General features: G+C 42.9%; 1 protein-coding gene across 4 annotated transcripts in view; it reads right to left on the reverse strand.

Moving 5' to 3' along the window:
* The window catches only part of LOC117400437 (oxysterol-binding protein-related protein 10-like), a 150256-nt gene that overhangs the window by 5576 nt on the left and 125325 nt on the right, over window positions 1–19355 (reverse strand). For all 4 annotated transcript variants that reach the window (XM_059022903.1, XM_059022904.1, XM_034000411.3 and 1 more), the window contains 2 exons: window positions 17166–17661; window positions 485–671 (listed from right to left, as the gene is read on the reverse strand). In XM_059022903.1, coding sequence (XP_058878886.1) covers window positions 485–671; window positions 17166–17661 — 683 coding nt within the window. The remainder of the gene's footprint in view (window positions 1–484; window positions 672–17165; window positions 17662–19355) is intronic.

Genomic DNA, 19355 nt, shown 5'->3' on the forward strand with positions numbered 1-19355 from the left:
AACTCCTCAATCACACAGAAACAGCATAAATAGGCTGAAATGAGCTAAAAAGATGCACTGACTGCGCCCCTTAACAGCTATTTCATTCCACAATATACAGTGTAATTGAAATCACAAACATCTTCAAAAATACATTCTTCAATAACACAATTATTATTATTATTATTATTTATTTCTTAGGAGACGGCCTTATCCACGGCGACTTACAATTGTTACAACATATCACATTATTTTTACATACAATTCCCCATTTATACAATTGGGTTTTTACTGGAGCAATCTAGGTAAAGTACCTTGCTCAAGGGTACAGCAGCAGTGTCCCCCACCTGGGATTGAACCCACGACCCTCCGGTCAAGTGTCCAGAGCCCTAACCACCACTCCACACTGCTGCCCTTGTGTTGCATATGTTTTAATGTCCAGTGCATAAGCATTAACACTCACACACGCACATACACAAGATAATGTTGTAAATGGGTAAAATACCTGTGGACTTTCCCTCCATAGAAAGGTTTGGTGTGGAATGTGACGGTGGCTGAATAGCCAGTCTTGGCACAGTTGATTGTGACTTTGCCCCCCAGCTCTACCCAAGGAATGGTGAGTATCGAGCGTGCATAGGCGCAAGGCAGTGTGAAAACATACTCCTCGTCATGCTCCATAAGGCAAAGAACACCTGGGGGTGGGGGGGACGACAATGAGGGCACATTAATAAAGTTTCATTTTCAAAAAGAGACTGCCTTCATTTATTTCAGTCGTGCCTTCATTTATTTGAGTCGTGACTGATAACCACGAACCCAATAGACATCTAACATAGCACTTGCAATTAACCAATTCTCTCTTTTTAGATGTTTTGTACAGTTCTGCCTACATTTAATGAATCACAGTTTTTTAAACATGTCCCACTGTTCACTCCTATGACTGTCTTCTCTGCAGTGGTGCTTGGCAACCATCAGAAATATGTTTTTCAAATGAACTCTCCTCACTAAACAAGCAGAAACGTTAGGTTATTATCATAACCCTGGTTCCCTGAAATAGAAATGTAACCATTACTGAATGGGTATTTACCTCCTAAAGACCCTACACCTGTGACGCAGTCATAGCCCGCCCCCGAGGACATAAATATACCGCGCTCACAGACCTCAATGTCCTTTTTCCTTCAAGCCAATTATGCACATTACGACCTTGATGGTTACTGTTTACATTTCTATTTCAGGGAACCAGGGTTATGATAATAACCTAATATTCCCTTTCAAGTACGAAATGTAATCATAAAGGTGCTAGCAAGAATTTAATATCGACTCATGAAGAGCTGAGCAGCAAGGGACAGAGCATGAACTTAGCAGCAACAAGGTAATGAATCCCGGGGAAGGGGAGGGGAGAGCTGCCTACTTTGCGCAGGGCACAAGGCCGGAGAGGGGACTTCATCAGAACCTAAGAAGCTAAAAAGAATTATACGCTTAAAAAGTGAAATTATTTGAAAATATGAAATGAGAGAAAAAGTGAATCAAATCAACTTCTCTCCATAGTTGACTTAAAGTCAGAGCTCACTCCTTCCTCAGGCAAAGGCTGAAAGAGAAAATGGCGCTGAGCCTTATGCTCCCCTCGTATTTATCTCCTAGGGGTGGAGACAACGCCTGACACAGACAGGGATCTTAAAGGAGCAGCTTTGACATAAGTGCTCAAGTAATTCAGGCTATAAGAGATTATATCCCATTAGGTAATGTTTACATTTCGTACTTGAAAGGGAACCAGAGTCTCCTGGGCCAATAGGGGGTTACCAGAAGGACCTTGGCCTGGTCCTGCTTGATTTTCTCCAGACACAGCGCGAGCAGGGCGAGCGGTGGGAAGTCATATAACAGTTGCCTCAGCCACTGGTGTGCCAAGGCATCTATCCCCAGTGGGTCCCCGCCTCCTATTATGGAGAACCAGAGGGGACAGTGGGTGGGGAGGCAAAGAGATCTATCTCTGCTCTCCCAAATGCGGCTCACCACCTCGTGGTGAAGCCTCCACGATGAGGCGCTGGCAACTCTCTTTGAAAGAAGGTCTGTCGCCCAGTTTGTCACTCTGGCCAGATGTACTGCCCGCAGTGAGAGGAGGTTTTTGTGTGCCCAGAGCAAAAGCCTGAGGCCATCCTGGTGATTGACATAAGCCACCACTGTTGTGTTGTCTGTATGGACAAGTATGTCTCCCTCGAATGTCCTGCAAATAAAATCCTGCAAGGCCAGGTAAACTGCCAGCAGCTCAAAAACATTTATGTGGACACCATGCCAAGAGGGGTTCAACACACCTTGCGCACCTCTGTCATTCCACACAGCGACCCAGTCCAGGATGGAAGCGTCCGTAGTGACAACCTCCCTTCTAGTGACAATTCCCAGCGCTACGCCGAGGTGTAGATGGGCAGGCTGTTTCCACAAAGAGAGTGCCTTTAGACAGTGATGAGACACTCTAGCTGAAAAACCCTGCTGTTGAACCAGGCCTGCAGAGGGTGCATGTGCAGGAGACCCAAAGAAGGGTTTGGGAAGCTCCTGCCATCAAGCCCATAAGTTTCTGGAACACCACTACTGTGAGCACTCTGTTGAGCTCAAAGAGCTCCAAACAGGTGGCTATTCTCTGCACTCTGCTGTCTGACAGAGTGGACAGCATGGACCTGAAGTCCAAGCACACTCCTAAATAGAAGGGGTGAGCTGGCTCTTCACATGATTCACTGCAGCATCTTGTGTACCGTAAGCCCAAGGCATTCAACCGTGGTGCTTTGTCCCCGTCAAGCACACGTGCCTGGGAAAGCCAAAGCTGCCTACGTGCAGCTGCCAGCACAGCCAGGTTTTTACCTACAGCCTGTCCGTTTAGCAGTTTTTTGTTAACCAAGTGCAGCTCATCCAGCAGTCGTGGTGAGGGCCTGTGGTTCTCAGATAGGGACTGCAGCAAATGCGATTGGTAGGCTACCAGGATGCCTAGCCGTGCGTGAACGCCCCAGCTGAATAGGCTCGCTTGAGGATCACCTCAGAGACCCGGCTCTGCTTGTTAGGTCAAGCAGCGTCCTTGGATAGGAGCACTATAATCAGGCACCTGGACCAAGGCACCAATGGAAGCCTCAACCGGCGGCAAATGGGCCAAGCCCAGCTTGTCCACATCATGCACCCTATATAGGGATGAGCAGGAGTAAGGGACGCAGAGTGCTTCTTAGAGCTGCAAGATAGCCGTTTCTCAGTGCGCTTGGAAAAAGGGGCACAAAACTCACAGAAGTTGCGGTTAGCCAGTGCCTCCTTGGCGTGCTCTGGCCCCAGGCAGTAAGGGCACCTGCCGTGCTTGCCCTCAATAGGCAGACTGGTCTTGCATGTCTCACAGGGATAGAACCCAGGCATGATGCAAGTAGCCATGCGGTGTACAGTATACAGCTCAGGGGTGTGCAATTTTTGAAATACTAGAAAAATCTACTTGCCCCCTCCCCGTCACACAAAACACACACACAAAAGAATAGTATAACTTGTATTTTGGATTTATTTAACAGTGAGATCAGGGCTCTACACAAAAGGTTCCCTGTGACCCCACCTCACCTCAACAAATGTATAACATACTTTAAGGAAACATGTTCCTGCCAAGCCGTCCTTTTTCACATTGCGGATCTACAGCGAAGCCATCAGACCTATAGTGCCGGAGGACAACGCAGATCTGAATGTCTCCACTGCAGACCTGCAGGCGCCCTATCAACTACAAGGGTTGCTGGTGCACGGTGAACTGTGTATTGCCCTGCCGACCTAAGCCCTCCCTACCCGGGCGGCACTCGGCCAATTGTACCCCACCCCCGGTTACGGTTGGCAATGACATAGCCTGCATTGGAACTTGCGATCTCCAGGTAGGGCGCATCCTGCACTCCACGCAGAGCGCCTTTACTGGATGCACCACTCAAGCCCCCAACACAATTTTTTCTAATCCGCTAATACCTATGGTGTTTTTTTTTTTGTAATGTTACTATATTGCTGCATTTATATGTCAGGTTCATGTATTAAAAAGCAGTATCTACTTATTTGCTAATTTTCAAAAAGAATACCTTAAGTTTAAAAGATTTGTGCTTTGCCAGAGGCTCTCTTGTCAGCCATTTCTGAGTTTCTTTGTAACCAATAAAAGATCAGCTTTTTCCACAGCTAGCCAATCAGAAGTGATAGGGGTGGGACATAAACACTTTTTAAAATGTTTGTGTGTAGGTGCTAGACTTCTGGAATTCAGTTTTCAGAAACTTGCGTGGCTCTCTAGAAATGTACCCTGAGTGTTTTTCTAGCAACAGAACAAACATAAATAAATAAAAACTATTTGTCCAACGGGCAAAGTATAACAGCAAAACTTGTTGTCCCTCATACAAATCTTGTTGTCCCGGGCATTTGTACCTTTGCTGCCTCAATCTGCCTATAGGTATCGACCGGGAAGGTCAAGACGGTACCAGGACAGTACCGGGTCGGTTCGGTACCGGTGCAGTGACTTTTAGCACCGGGTCGATACAAGAACAGCACCGGAATGGCACCGGGTCGGGAACAGAGCGGGTCGGTGTCCTCGGTACCTGCACCGGTTCACAGTTACCGCAGGTGGCAACGTACAGGGTCACGGGCAAAACCAAATCAGTCAGTAACACACAAGACTGAGAAAGCCTGCTTGTTAGAATGCCTTCGCAATAGTGATGTTAAAAGCTGTCACCAAAACGGCATCAAGATACTGTAGTTGAAATGGCTTAAAGCAACAACAACTGAATCGAGTATCTCGGTCCTGCACAGTACTGCTGAGCACCACATTTCAGACAGGCCTTTTTAAACTATTACAGTGTAAATGTAATATCGCATAATTTATGTAAAACACAATAATTAGCGAAAATTATACAGTCATAGGCAATAAGTACTTATCTGATACCAGGCTCCCCTGTCAGATCAGTCTTGTAAGGAAAAATGGCGTAGAGGTCTGTGACCGCAGTGTTTTTATATCGTCGGGGGCGGGCCATGACTGCGTCACAGGCTGGTCGAGCGGCTTTGATACATCTTATTCAGGTTTCGGATCTTTAAGAGGTAAATACCCATACGGTAATGGTTACATTTCGTACTTGAAAGGGAACCTGCAGTTCAGCGCTCCACACTTATCCAGTCATGCTATTAGATAATATCAAAGTCTAACAGAATGAGCTCGGAACTGCTCTGTCATACAGCGGCTGGGAGTCTATATAATGCAAGAAAGTCATTATTTTATTCCTCTCAGACAATATGCCTTTGTACACGTGGGACTGCGACAATCTAAAGGTGAGGGTTAGCATAGTAGTGTTGAAGGCACCCTCCTGGCAGCACAGGTTAAAGAACAAAACCACAGTGCAACCCAACAAGCCAAATCCAGGAAACCAATGTTTGCATTTGGTATTGTTTTTTTTTTTAATTTTTTTTTTTGTGTAAGTGTGTTAACTTAGTTCCTATTTAAATACTGGGGACCATGACACTGGCACTGGCACTGACACTGGCTATGCACTGTAAGAAAGTCCTACAACAGCTTGTCACTCCTGACAGAAACACCCACCTGCTTTCAGACCTGGGCCTCTCTCAGGCAAAGATAATTGTGCAAAAATGGTGTGGTGGTTTTGTGGGTATGGACGACAGTCCACTGGGAAGTAAGGTTGAGTCTGCCATCCTCAATTCATAAGTAACTTGAGCCAGATACAAACCCATGCGTCACAAGCTTGTGTATAAGCATTGCGTCACCTGCTAGTCAACAACTCTGAACGCAATTAAACCATCCATAAACACATAAACATCTAGTAACACTACAAATTCTCTCTCTCTCGCCAAATGATCATTTAGAGATATCTCTAAATATTTGAAGATATCCTCAAATATTAAAAGATATCTCGAAATCATTTTAAGATATCTAAAATACATTTAGAGATATCTCAAAATGATTTCCAGATATCTTTAAAAGGAGCTTTAAATGAAATATCTAAAATGCATTTCAGATATCTTTAAATCATTTTAAGATATCTCAAAATGTTTTTTAAGATATCTTTACATACTTTTCAGATATCTAAATAATTTAGAGATATCCCAAAATAACTTCCTGTTCATTTAAAGATATCTCTAAATCATTTAACGATATCTCAAAATAACTTCCTATTCATTTAAATATATCTAAACCATTTAGAGATATCTCTATAGAACTTCCTGGTCATTTAGAAATCTCTCTAAATCATTTAGATCTCTCTCCTTTTGAATGGACAGGAAGTCCATTCAAAAGGAGTTCCTGAGGAGGCTGTGTGGTCCAGTGGTTAAAGAAACTGGCTTATAACCAGGAGGTCCCTGATTCAAATCCCAGCTCAGCCACTAACTCATTGTGTGACCCTGAGCAAGTCAAATGAATTCTTGTTCATTTCGAGATATCTGTAAATGATTTAGATATCTATAAATGAACAGGAAGTTATTTTGAGATATCTCTAAATGGCTTCATCTGAGAATGCTTCCAAATGAACAGGAAGTCATTTAGAGATATCTTCAAATGATTTAGAGAGCTCTTTAAAACCCTCATTTTAAATGACAGTTTGGCGTACTATACTAGTAATATCCACATGGTTTAAAGATATCTGTAAATCAATTTGAGATATCTTTATTTTTCATTATAATAAGCTGATCCCTGGATACAGTTAGTGATGAACCTAATGATCCTTGTGAACCCGGTCAGACAAACCAGCATAGGAAAGAAAAGAACCTCAACGGGCACAAGCCTGGAGTTAAATAGCCAAGAGCTTGTGAGAAAACTGCGTGGGACACAGTAAACACAGATCTCTGCTTTGCGTTGGAAAGGTTAAGTGGAACAGTTGAAAAGAAGATGGATAAATTTGGGGACATCATCTATGCCTATGGAAGCGAGAGGTTTGGAGTTAAAAAAAGGAAGAGAAAAGTACAAACTATTCCTGGAAAGTCTAGATGGCAGCAGGAGATTGAATGCTTAGTTAGAGAAAGGAGGCAGCTGAGGAAGCAATGGAAAAGAGCAGAACAAAGTCAGAAGGAGGGACTCAATCTCTTACAACGGGTCATAAAAGATAAGCTTGCAACATTGCGCAGAGCTTAGCGCCTACGGAAACGCTACAAAAAGAAAGAGCGTGTGAGAACTAACTTTTATAAAGACCCATTCAAATTTGTAAAGAAGTTATTCACCAGCCTATGTCAATTCCTTCAGACACCCCACCTATCAAGTCACCAGAATACCAAATGGAGGACTGTGCACCTAAGTGGAAAGAAGTAGAGCAAGCTGTGAAAAAAGCAAAGGCTTCATCATCTCCAGGGCCTAATGGAGTTCCATACAGAGTGTACAAAAGTGCTTCAGGAGTTCTATGAATCCTGTGGAAATTGATGAAAGTGGCATGGGAAAAACAGGTTGTGCCAAGAGCATGGCGCCGAGCAGGTGGAGTCTTTATACCTAAAGAAAAAGATTCTACAAGCATCAGTCAGTTTCGACCTATTTCCCTATTAAACGTAGAAGGCAAGATTTTCTTCAGCATTGTTGCTCAGAGATTGTCAACTTACCTATTAAAGAACTGCTTCATTGACACTTCAGTACAAAAAGCGGGCATTCCAGGTTTCCCAGGATGCTTAGAACACATCAATGTGATCTGGCAACAAATTCAATCAGCTAAAAAGGAGAGGATGGAGCTCCATGTGACATTCCTGGATTTGGCTAATGCATATGGTTCAGTGCCACATGAACTTCTTTGGGCAGCATTTGATTTTTTCAGTGTACCGATGACAATAACAAATTTAGTGAAAGCCTACTTTGGAGATTTGCAATTTAGTTTTTCAACTTCAGAATTCAGCACTACATGGCAATGCCTAGAAGTTGGAATAATGGCAGGATGCACCATTTCTCCACTGGCTTTTACCATGGCAATGGAAGTAATCATTAGGGCATCAAAATGGGTATTGGGAGGAGAGCGCTTGGCTTCTGGAATGTGACTACCACCAATTCGAGCATACATGGATGACATGACAACCATGACTACAACAGTAGCCTGCACTAATTGGTTATTGGGCAAATTAACCAATACAATTGAATGGGCACAAATGCAATTCAAGCCCACTAAATCAAGGAGCATCTCTATAAAGGTAAAGTAGTAGATAAAATGTTCTACATTAACAGTGAGGCAATACCAACAGTGTCTGAGAAGCCAGTGAAAAGTCTTGGGAGATGGTACGACGAGGATCTAAAGGACACAGTTCGTGTGGGAGAAGTTAGACAACAAGCAGTGGAAGGGTTGAAGAGCATAGACAGCAGCGCTTTACCAGGCAAACTAAAACCTTGGTGCTTTCAGTTTGGTCTACTGCCGAGGCTGCTGTGGCCACTGACTGTGTACAAAGTTTCTTTAACAACAGTAGAGAAGCTGGAAGCTTTAATCAGTTCATGCATCAGGAAATGGTTGGGAGTTCCACGATGCTTCAGCAGAGTGGGAATTTATGGTAAAGGAATACTGCAACTACCAGTCTCCGCTCTAACCGAGGAGTTTAAGTGCGCCAAGGTCCGACTGGAAATGACATTAGTAGAATCACGCGACAAATGCGTAAGGGAGGCAGCACCTGTGTTGAAAACTGGAAGAAAGTGGGCGGCAAAGAAAGCTGTGGAAGATGCAAAGGCTGCCCTTCGAATTGGTGATATCATGGGGCAAGTTCAGCAAGGAAGAGGGGGTCTTGGTCTCAGTTCAGCTCCTCCTACATGGCACAAGGCAGCTCCAGCTCAACAGAGGAAGCTGGTAGGAGATGATGAGGAGATGATGAGGTGCATAAAGGCCGTTTCCCAGGCCAAGCAGGGAGAATGGATGAGATGGGAGAGTGTGGAACAACGCAAGATTGGCTGGCAAGACCTATGGTCAATGGAACAGAGCAGGATCAGTTTCCTCATCAGGTCAACATATGATGTCCTCCCATCACCACAGAACCTAAACCTCTGGGTAGGAGAGGATCCCTCATGTCCTTTGTGTTCATCACCAGCAACATTAAGGCACATTTTGAAAGGATGTAAGGTGGCTCTTAGCCAAGGACGGTTTACTTGGCGCCATGACCAGGTGCTGCGATGTTTGGCCTTAGCATTTGAAGACAAGCGTAACATGACCAATAAATTGACACCAGTTCCATCAAAACATTACACACAAAAGACAATATTCCTCCGCCCAGGAGAGCAACCACCAAGAAAAGGTGTTAAAACCAAGCCTCGCCAAGGACAACTGGATGCTGCTAGAGACTGGAAAATGCTGGCAGGAAGAGGAAGAAACTGCGGTAAGCTCAATTAGCCACTGAAGCGGAACAGCGAGGATGGAAAGTCCGGGTTTACCCAGTGGAGGTGGGTTGTTGAGGATTTGTGGCACACTCTACAACCCGGTTTCTCAGAGGCGTCGGATTCAGTGGCCAAAAGTTGCATCGCACAGTGAAGAACTTATCTGAAGCCGCAGAGAGGAGCAGCAACTGGCTGTGGTTGAGACGGAAAGATTCTGGTTGGGGATCTCAAGCACAATAGAAAGAAAGATACACTGATGTACGGGTAAGTAAGCTGGGCTGAGTTGAGTGGGGGACGGAGGGGGGTGATGCTGTTGTGTCTGCATAAAGTATCTGCTGCAAACTCCAGATCTCTTCCTGAATGTAGAATAGATCTACAGTATAATGTGATTATGAAACAGCTCTATGCCTTCAGCCTTCCTTACAGTATTTTGAGGCATAATTCCAGTGTGACTTACAATTGCATTATTTAAAACAGCTTGTATAATCAGTTTTTACCAAAAAGCTGTAGATGTAACAAATAAATCAACAGACAGATTAAGTAAGGCTTGTAAACAGGTCTTGCAGTACAAATTCTATCATAAACAAGTGCACCCACCACCTTTGAAAGTTATCATTTCCTCTACTTTCACGTTACAGTATGCAATTAACATTTCCACCCCCATACTTCACTTTTCATATGTTCACTCTGTTACTGTTTCCATGCCCTTAAATGCCACTGATGATTTGCTAATTATCTGCTTGCAATGTGAGACCAGGGCTCCACATTTTATTACTTTATCAGAATTTTGAAATCTCATCATTTATTGATATGCCCTGGATACCTCAACAACTGATTTTAATGGTACAGATTGAGAGGCATATCTATCACTCAGTGCAAATAATTATAACATGCCAGTGCGTGTTTTGTGGTGTTGTGCATGATTTGCCTGCATTTAGCTTTATTAATGTAAGCCTGTGAATTATTACTGCTGTAAAGTTAAATTGTATATAGGAGATATAGCTTCAAAATTCTAAAAGGTATTGACAGTGTCGACCCAGGGGACTTTTTTGACCTGAAAAAAGAAACAAGGACACAGAGAATTGTGAGGGTCTGGAACCAACTCCCCAGTAATGTTGCTGAAGCTGACACCCTGGGATCCTTCAAGAAGCTGCTTGATGAGATTCTGGGATCAATAAGTTACTAACAACCAAACAAGCAAGATGGGCTGAATGGCCTCCTCTCGTTTGTAAACTTTCTTATGTTCTTATGTTCTTAATTACACATAATGTATGCACAGTTTTTCAAACACACTTTTTTTATTCAAAGCTGTAGTGGTTAAACTGAACACTGTTATATGAGGAGGAGGTTAAATGTCAGCAAAACCTGCAAAGAAAATGTACAAAATTAAATTTACTGGTTGCATAAGTATTCAGCCCCTTAAGTCAGTACTTGGTAGAAGCAAATTTTGCAACAATTACTGCTACTGCTCTTTTTGGATAGGTCTCTACTAGCTTTGCACAGTAGGATGGTGACATTTTTGCCCATTCTTCACAGGAAAATTGCTACAGTTCTGATAAGTTTGTTTGGGATCGTCGATGGACTGCAATCTTCAAGTCTCACCATAAATTTTCAATTGGATTCAAGTCAGGACTTCAACTGGGCCACTCAAGAACATTAATTCTCTTCTTGTTCAACCACTCCAGTGTGGCTTTGGCTTTGTACTTCTGGTCATTGTCCTGCTGAAATGTGAATTTCCTCCCCAGTTTCAGAGTCTTCAAACAGGTTTTCCTCAAGGATTTGCCTATACTTTGCACCATCCATTCTCCCCTCTATCCTGACAAGCTTCCCAGTCCCTGCTGAAGAGAAACATCCCCATTACATGATGCTGCCACCACCATGCTTGACAGCTGGGATGGTGTTGACTGGGTGATGTGCAGTGTTGGGCTTGTGCCAGACGTAACGCTTGGAATTTAGACTGAAAAGTTCAATTTTTGTTTCGTCTGACCACAAAACCTTTTTCCACATGTCTGTAATATCATCTACATGCTTTTTCGCAAACTCCATACGTGCTTTAAGATGAGGCTTTTTGAGTAATGGCGTCTTTCTTGCCACCCGTCCATACAGGCCAGCTTTGTGTAGGGACCGGCTTATTGTTGATGTGTGAACACTGACTCCCATCTCAGACACAGAACTTTGCAGATCTCTCAAGGTTATTGTTGGCTTCAGAGTGACATCCCAAACCAGTTTCCTGCTTGCCGGGCTGCTCAGTTTGGGAGGGCGACCTGATCTGGGTAGTGTCTGGGTGGTATGATGCATCTTCCACTTCTTAATGATGGACTTCACTGTGCTGAGAGGGATAATCAGCACCTTTGAAATTTTCTTGTACCCTTCTCCTGCTCTGTGCCTCTCTACCACTTTATCCATGACTTGTTTTGAAAGCTCCTTGGTCTTCATGGTTGCTTTGTTGAATCACTATGTGAGTTGTAGCTTGAAAGTCTTTATATACCTGAGGGAAATTATCTACAAGTTAAACCACTTTGAGTACACACAGGCTGAAACCATTTCACTAATTTTGTGACCTTTCAAACAAATCATTTACACCTGAGCTGATTTAGGGCTGCAGTAGCAAAGATGTTGAATACTTATGCAACTGAGATTAATCTGTTTTTCTCTCTAAATCTTACTTATTTATATTCTATATGCATTTATTAACTTTATCAATGTGGAGTAGTTTGTGTAGATTCTATGTAAAGTCTATATATATAAACTTTGAATGGAGATATAACTGCAGTGTACAAAAATGAAAAAAACTAAGATGTTTTGGACAAAAGCCCTTCTTCAGCTGTGTAGAAAGCTGGGTAGAAAGCACGCTGATAGAGTGTGCAGCTGTGCTGGTCTGTCACCCAGATAATGTTGAAAGGTAGGCCTATTATGATTGCAAACAGCACAGGCTTACAATGGGCTCTTTACAACTGCACATGGCTATAAACCATCTTTAGTTAAATACTGTTTCAGAATAATACAGCAGTTTCGTTTCAATTTTTCATCTGAAGAATAGATTTAATTTAATAATGTAATTGTTTACTCTGAATTCAGGCCTGTGTTGTGGTTAACAGTGTACACGTGCCAAAGTGATGCAGTGCTTAATTAGAAGACAAGACAGTGATAATCGAATTAGAAAGGCTTTTAATATTGTACTTAGCGCCCTCACAGGTCGGGAGGAAGATTTACCACCAAGAATCATTCTATTTCTGTCACATATCCCACTGCTCAGAGTGGAGCCGAAGGAACACTCGACTGAATCCCATTACTCCCCCCTCCCGGGAAAAATAAACTGCATTTTGATGGTCTTTCCCTGCATGGTGTACCATGTGGTACATGAAGGGCTGCAATGCCAGATACCACCGAGTTATCCGGGCATTACTGTCCTTCATCGTGCTTATCCACTTGAGTGGGGCGTGGTCTGTGACAAGATTAAATGAATGTCCCAGCCGGTAATATCGCAAAGAGTGAGTAGCCCATTTAATGGCCAAACACCTTTTCGACCACAATATTGGGTGTTCTTCTCTGTCTAGCTTTTGAGACAAGACTGCACCCAAACTAACATCCGATGCATCGGTGTGGAAGATGAATCTCTTGGTGAAATCTGGTGGGATGAGAGTGGGGGCCTGGTAGAGTCTTCGCTTCATAATATCAAACTCCCCCTGGCACTCTACTGACCACTTAATTAAATTTGATGCACCCTTTTTGGTGAGGTCTACTAAGGGGTTAACCACTGTGGCATACTCGAGGATAAAGCAGTGGTAATAACCGGCTAACCTCAGTAGCGACCTCACCTGAGTATTGGTTTTGGGGATCGCCGCGTCTACCAAAGCCTGGATTTTGGTGACAACGGATTTCACCCTTCCATTCCCCATTAAAAATCCCAAATATTGAGACTTTGTTTTGGCAAACGCACATTTTCCCAAGTTAGCTGTCAGCCAGGCTACCCTTAGAGACTGAAGGACGGCCGTAACCCTAGCCAAATGCTTTCGCCAGGTGGAGCTGTAAACAACCACATCCTCAATATACGCTGCTGCATATTCATGATGTGGGCGTAAGACTGGTCCATCAGTCTCTGAAAGGCAGTGGGCGTACCATGTAGCCCAAACGGCATGGTTTTAAAATGAAACAGCCCTGTAGGGGTTGAAAATGAGGTTTTCTCTCTAGAACTGCGGGTTAAGGAGATCTGCCAGTATCCCTTTGTCAGGTCCAGAGTGGAGAGAAACGTCGCCATTCTCAGGCTATCTAGAAGCTCGTCGACCTGAGGCATGGGGTAGGCATCAAACTCGGCAAAAGCGTTTACCTTCTGGAAATTAACGCAGAAGCGGCTGGTGCCATCCTTTTTGGCCACTATCACAATTGGACTGCACCACTCACTCTTGGAAGGCTCAATCAGCCTAAGTTCGAGCATCGCCCATACCTCTTTGCTAACACCATTTCATCGACTTTCTGGGATCTGGTAAGGTCTCTCTCATACTGTGACACCTGAGGGAGAGATAATGTCATATTCAACAAGGTTAGTTCTGCTGGGCAAGTCAGAAAAAAACATTGCTGAACTCCTCAATAAGCTTACACAGCTCACGTTGCTGATCTGGAACCAACTGTTCCCCCATCAAAATTACTTTAGTGCTTGGGGTCTTTAGACAGGGGCCTAAATCATCCTCTACTTTGCCTGAGGATATAAATAAGGCCTCCCTTGTCTGCCAGGGCTTCAATAAATTTACTATACACAACGATTTAGCCGTCTACAGTGACAAATAACAACAGTTAATGAGACAGACAACACAACACTTAACACTCACGGTTTCGTTTCACTCCTAACGGTCATTCCGTAACCGTAACAGAGGAACAGATCGCTCGGCCACACACTGATATACCTTCAGTCACGCCCCCTTTGGTAGCGAGTGCAATCACGTCTCCTCCAATCCATGACTGACACATCACCTACCCCAGTAAGGCGCTGACTTCTAGTATTGTGGCTTCGCCCCCTTTTTGGATGGCCGACTTCCGACTGACCGGAATGAACTGTCAAACCATCCAGTCCGGGGCACACTGTTCCTGTTATACCGTGCCCTCACAGGTCGGGAGGGAGATTGTTGTCTCGGATTCACTCGCTCTCTGTCACACCATGATAGATGCTACTTAAGGCTAGTGTAACATGAATTGCATCTTATTTCTAAAGAACAGAAACGTTTCAGCTTAAAGCAATCAGCTATCCGATTACCAAACATGAAAATAATAAAAGTGTAAAGGATAAAAAAATATCTTTCTATGTTTTACAGAGGGCTTCATTATTTATTTATTTAATGGAAAGAGCTGAGAAGGTTTACGTCACAAACTGGATCTTCACTGCTGAAAGCTCATGAACATATACAGCTATGGCCAAAAGTTTTGCATCACCTACAGAATTAACTTTTTATTATGTCTCAATCCTAAAATTGTAGGTGATGCAAAACTTTTGACCATAGCTGTAGTATGGCTTTCAAACTGGTCAATTTGTGTTTCTTTTTTTGCATGAGAATTTACCCATCCTTTTTAGCCAAACCATGATTTGGCTGCACACTTGCTATAGCATGAGGAATGTGCTTGGTATGTGTGTGCTACATCACATTCTCATGACAATGGCGAGAAAATCTGGAGTTTCTAAGATGCATATAAACCAAGCTATTGATACTACAAATTATACTGGTACCGTCACGCTCATCCAAAATACAAGATTTACTCTTTGGGGGGGAAAATACATTCTCGTGGTTTGCCTGCATACTCATTTACATAATCAAACAGATACTGTGCTTTGTTGTGTGTTGTGAAGCAGGAAGTGCACAGTGCTGTAATTAGGCTAAAAGTGTCTGTTGGGTAAATAATCCCTCATGGATTCTTAAAATACTGTGAACATGTTTAGTTTAATAAAACACTTCAGTGGAAAAAAAATTGATTTTCTCAGCAAAGACAACTGTCCTTTGTAATGCATCTAAAATAAGTGAATACTGTTTTCATTCCAATGATTTTCCACAAACATTTATATAAATAAGGTATCAGTTTTAGAGAGCATTTAATAACCAATTAGTTTGTAACACTTCTTATGAAGAGGCATTCAGTGCAGAAAATAGGTTCAGGCTTCTCCCAGGAAATCTGTACAGCTGGGTGGCAGAATATTATATAGCCGGGAGCACTTTTAACAGAAAAATAAACTTGCCTTACCTTAAATATATCATACGACAAAGAATTTGATTATGGTAAATAACTGTGCTTATTTAGGCACTCTACGATTTTGTTAATGCACGTCCATTTTAGTTTTTCGCTGTTTTACATTTTTTGAATGCAACTGTTCATTTTAACCATTTTTTTTTAACACAACAGTCCTCACACCTGTTTGGTCACCATCATAACTGTTGAATGAAAACTGGAGTGTAATAATCCAGCACCTCTGCACTTAAGCATTTGTATGTCAGCTGACAAGTGTTCAGCTGATATCCCATCATGCCTTTCTTCTTAAAGACGTACAGCCTCTATGCATGAACCCACAATATATCTCATAAGCACCTATTTTATATATATTTTTTACTATAACACAACAAAAGGAATACGCTTTTTTTTTTTTTTGGTGTGTATGTACAGCTATTATGTACTATATATAACCTTACAGTACAATAATACCACAAAAAATGGACTGAATGATAACTCCCGAAAATAATCTTAATATAGTAGCCGGTGCAAATATAGTATTAGGCGGTGGATTGCGCCAATCGCCGGCTTATTTTGTCACTATTTTTGCTTTGAAAATAATCAGTTATTTTTTAGCAGTCATTTTAATGCTTTAGCCTCTCAAAGTGCTTAACAAAGAAAACCCGCCCCTTCAACTCTCTGATTGGTTAAATGTTGTGTCAGAACATAACACAGCTGTCAAGTGGTTCCAAGATTTTTTTTTTTTTCACCCAGTGATCTAGTCTACTAGAAGCGAAATCAATCCTTGATGTTAAAGGCACAGTAGCATCTGCAAGACGGACAGACGGATCAGCGATGGACCAGCGGTGGCAGCCACTTTGCCGGGCGGCGCACCCTGCTGAAAAAGCCTGGGGAGCACCCTGAGGTTACTTGAACGTGGTATTACTGGAGCAAACAGTAAAAAGTAAGCAGCTCTGTGATTTTCTGATTTCATACAACAAATTTGCTAACAGCAACTTGTAACAACACAGTTGCCTTTACTTAGCTGCAATCAACTAGGTAAGAAGACAAGCCAATGCAATTATCCAGAGTACCTGTATAATGGGGATCTGAGGTGTTTCTCATATTTTCAACAAATAAAATGACAAAACAATAATCTACCAAACTTTTTATAAGAAAGCTTGACCAAAATTCCACCCAGAACTGATAAAGGTTCTTCTTTAAAACTCTTTTAAGTACTTTATGGATCATGCATTATGTAAGTGTTACGTGTGTGCTTCCCGTACCCTTGTTGCAGAGGATACGCCTCTCTTACTGGGGATAATAATTGTGTTGCAGTCCCACATCAATTCTGAGCCAAAATAATGTCAGATGTAGTAAATATATAAGTAGTAATCCTCCCACTCCTCAGATTCTGAAACTCTTAATAATCAATGAATGTCCTTAGCTAGATTTATCCTAATTGGACAAGCGGCTTTCTAGATATCTCTAAAACATTAAGTGTGACAGACAGACAGCAGACTAACAGTCTTCATGTGACCCCAGATTCTGTTCCTGGCAAGTTTGATCTCAATTGGATAAGTGATTCTCTGTATATAAAACATACGTGTGTTTGGTTGACTATATCCATTATATTCCTGTCCATGGGGGTTAAATAATAAAAAGTCACAACAGACAACAAATACTGCATTAAACCTACCTTCACCAACCATGGACACTCCTATGGACATCCCCATGAACTTGCTCTTGGTCCAGACGTGTGCGTTCACACACATTTGCCTTTCCTTGCACTCACAGTAAAACCCTGACACAGGCGGATGATGGGACACTTGCTCCGCCACAAAGCGCACTTTGTAGCAGTCGGCCTGGTCCCCGGAAGGCTCTAGGGCCTGGATTTTGGCCTGGTCCTTGAGGATGGTGGACATGTTGTAAGTCCTCAGGGGTTTGACTTTGTCTTTAGGCACATCCCAAGAGCAGTGGAAGGTCTCGCCGATGATGGGGTTGTAGGGTTTCTTGGCCACGGCACCCTTGCGCCCCTCATGGAAAGCGGTCAGGTAGTACTCCACGAAGCTGATGATCCTGTCCTCGGGGCTGGAACCGGCCGTGATGGTGATGAACATGTCTGGGTGTGCCATGAAGTTAGCGTACATCTCCAGCAGGGACCTCTTCTCCAGGATGAAGGTAGGAAGCACAACCTGGAAGCGTGGGAGACATGCAAATTGGTTAAATTAAGCAAAGACCAGACTGACCTGCAACACTTTACGTTTTCTTTAAAAAGAATTGATACAAATAAAATCGATAATTTAGCGGGTTAAGTTATATGTTTTTGGTTTTTTTTCGGACTTGTTTTTAGCAATGGAATACTAATTTAGATAACATGAGAGAAGAATTGTTGCTGTGTGTGTGTGCACATGTATGCATACATTTTGGTAGAATGTCACAAGAGATCCCAGTCTGAAACACAATGTAAAAAAAAACAATCACCAGGTAAATTGTTGAGATAGAATCTCTCCAGTAGGCCTCGTAATTGCTTTCATTCTGTAAATCATGCTTTTCGACAGGACAAAGGATCTTTGAGCGAACTGTCAATCATGAGCTGTGGGCAAGGCCAAGGAGTGGCCAGAGATGAACTGACCAGTGTTTAGGCACGTTGCGTGACTTTAAACACCACCCATGAATTCAACGATCCAATCAAGACGGGTCGAGGTTTAATTCAAAAGACTGGGACAAGCAGGCAGGAATATGGTCAGAAAATTGGACTGAAATGGTTCTGAAATGCATCTGAAATCATGTCTTGAGAAGGCTGAAATCAGTTCTGAAAAGGGCCCTGCTCTCTGCCCTGCGAAAGCCTGAACCAGGAAACAGGACACAACAAAGATCCGAAAACGGGTCTTTGTTTTATTTCAATGCTTGAAATCAATCACGAAACGAATTGAAGCAACTAGCCAGCAGCTGTGCATCTGGAAGGTCCTGTAGTCACACCAAAGAATTGCAATGAAATGTTTGTTGAAATGTTTAATTCAAAAGGAGTTGCCTAATAAATGCAGATAATTTGATCATTGCCCCATTCCTGAGTTAATTTGAATATAGAATCAATTGAGGTTGATAACATATTGTCAGTTTGGTAGATCACGTCTAAACTAAATTAACACGGTAAAACTAATTTGATAAATTATTTATTGGAATGTTGGCTTCTGTTCTGAATTGGAAGTTTAATTCATTCTCGTGCATTTTTTTTTTTAAATTTAGTCGTCGCCAATTATTTTTATTATTTTCTCCCAATTTAGAATGTCCAATTATTTGTAGGCTCAGCTCACCGCTACCACCCCTGCGCTAACTCGGGAGGGGCGAAGACAAACATACGCTGTCCTCCGAAGCGTGTGCCGTCAGCCAACTGCTTCTTTTACACACTGCAGGCTCACCATGCAGCCACCTCAGAGCTACAGCGTCGGAGGACACCGCAGCTCTGGGCAGCTTACAGGCAAGCCGGGAGGCGCCCGGCCAGACCACAGGGGTCGCTGGTGTGAGGTGAGCCGAGTACATCCTGGCCAACCTAAGCCCAGCCCCCCCCCCCTCTCCCCCGGGCGGTGCTCGGCCAATTGTGTGCCACCCCCTGGGTGCTCCCATCCATGGTCATCAATGGAATAGCCTGGACTCGAACTGGCGACATCCAGGCTATAGGGTGCATCCTGCACTCCACGCGGAGCGCCTTTACTGGATGCGCCATAATATGATTGATTATGAGAAACAAGTATTGAAAATACTAATGCAAAGTAGACACTTTGTGTGATTAGCCATAATTAATATTAGTATATTAGCCATGTATGCTAATAATGTTGTGGTCGTTGTAATCGTCTGCTCATAGAAAAAAAAATGGAAACACCAATGT

The sequence above is a fragment of the Acipenser ruthenus genome, chromosome 4 (assembly GCF_902713425.1).
Source record: "Acipenser ruthenus chromosome 4, fAciRut3.2 maternal haplotype, whole genome shotgun sequence".
Taxonomy (NCBI): Eukaryota; Metazoa; Chordata; class Actinopteri; order Acipenseriformes; family Acipenseridae; genus Acipenser; species Acipenser ruthenus.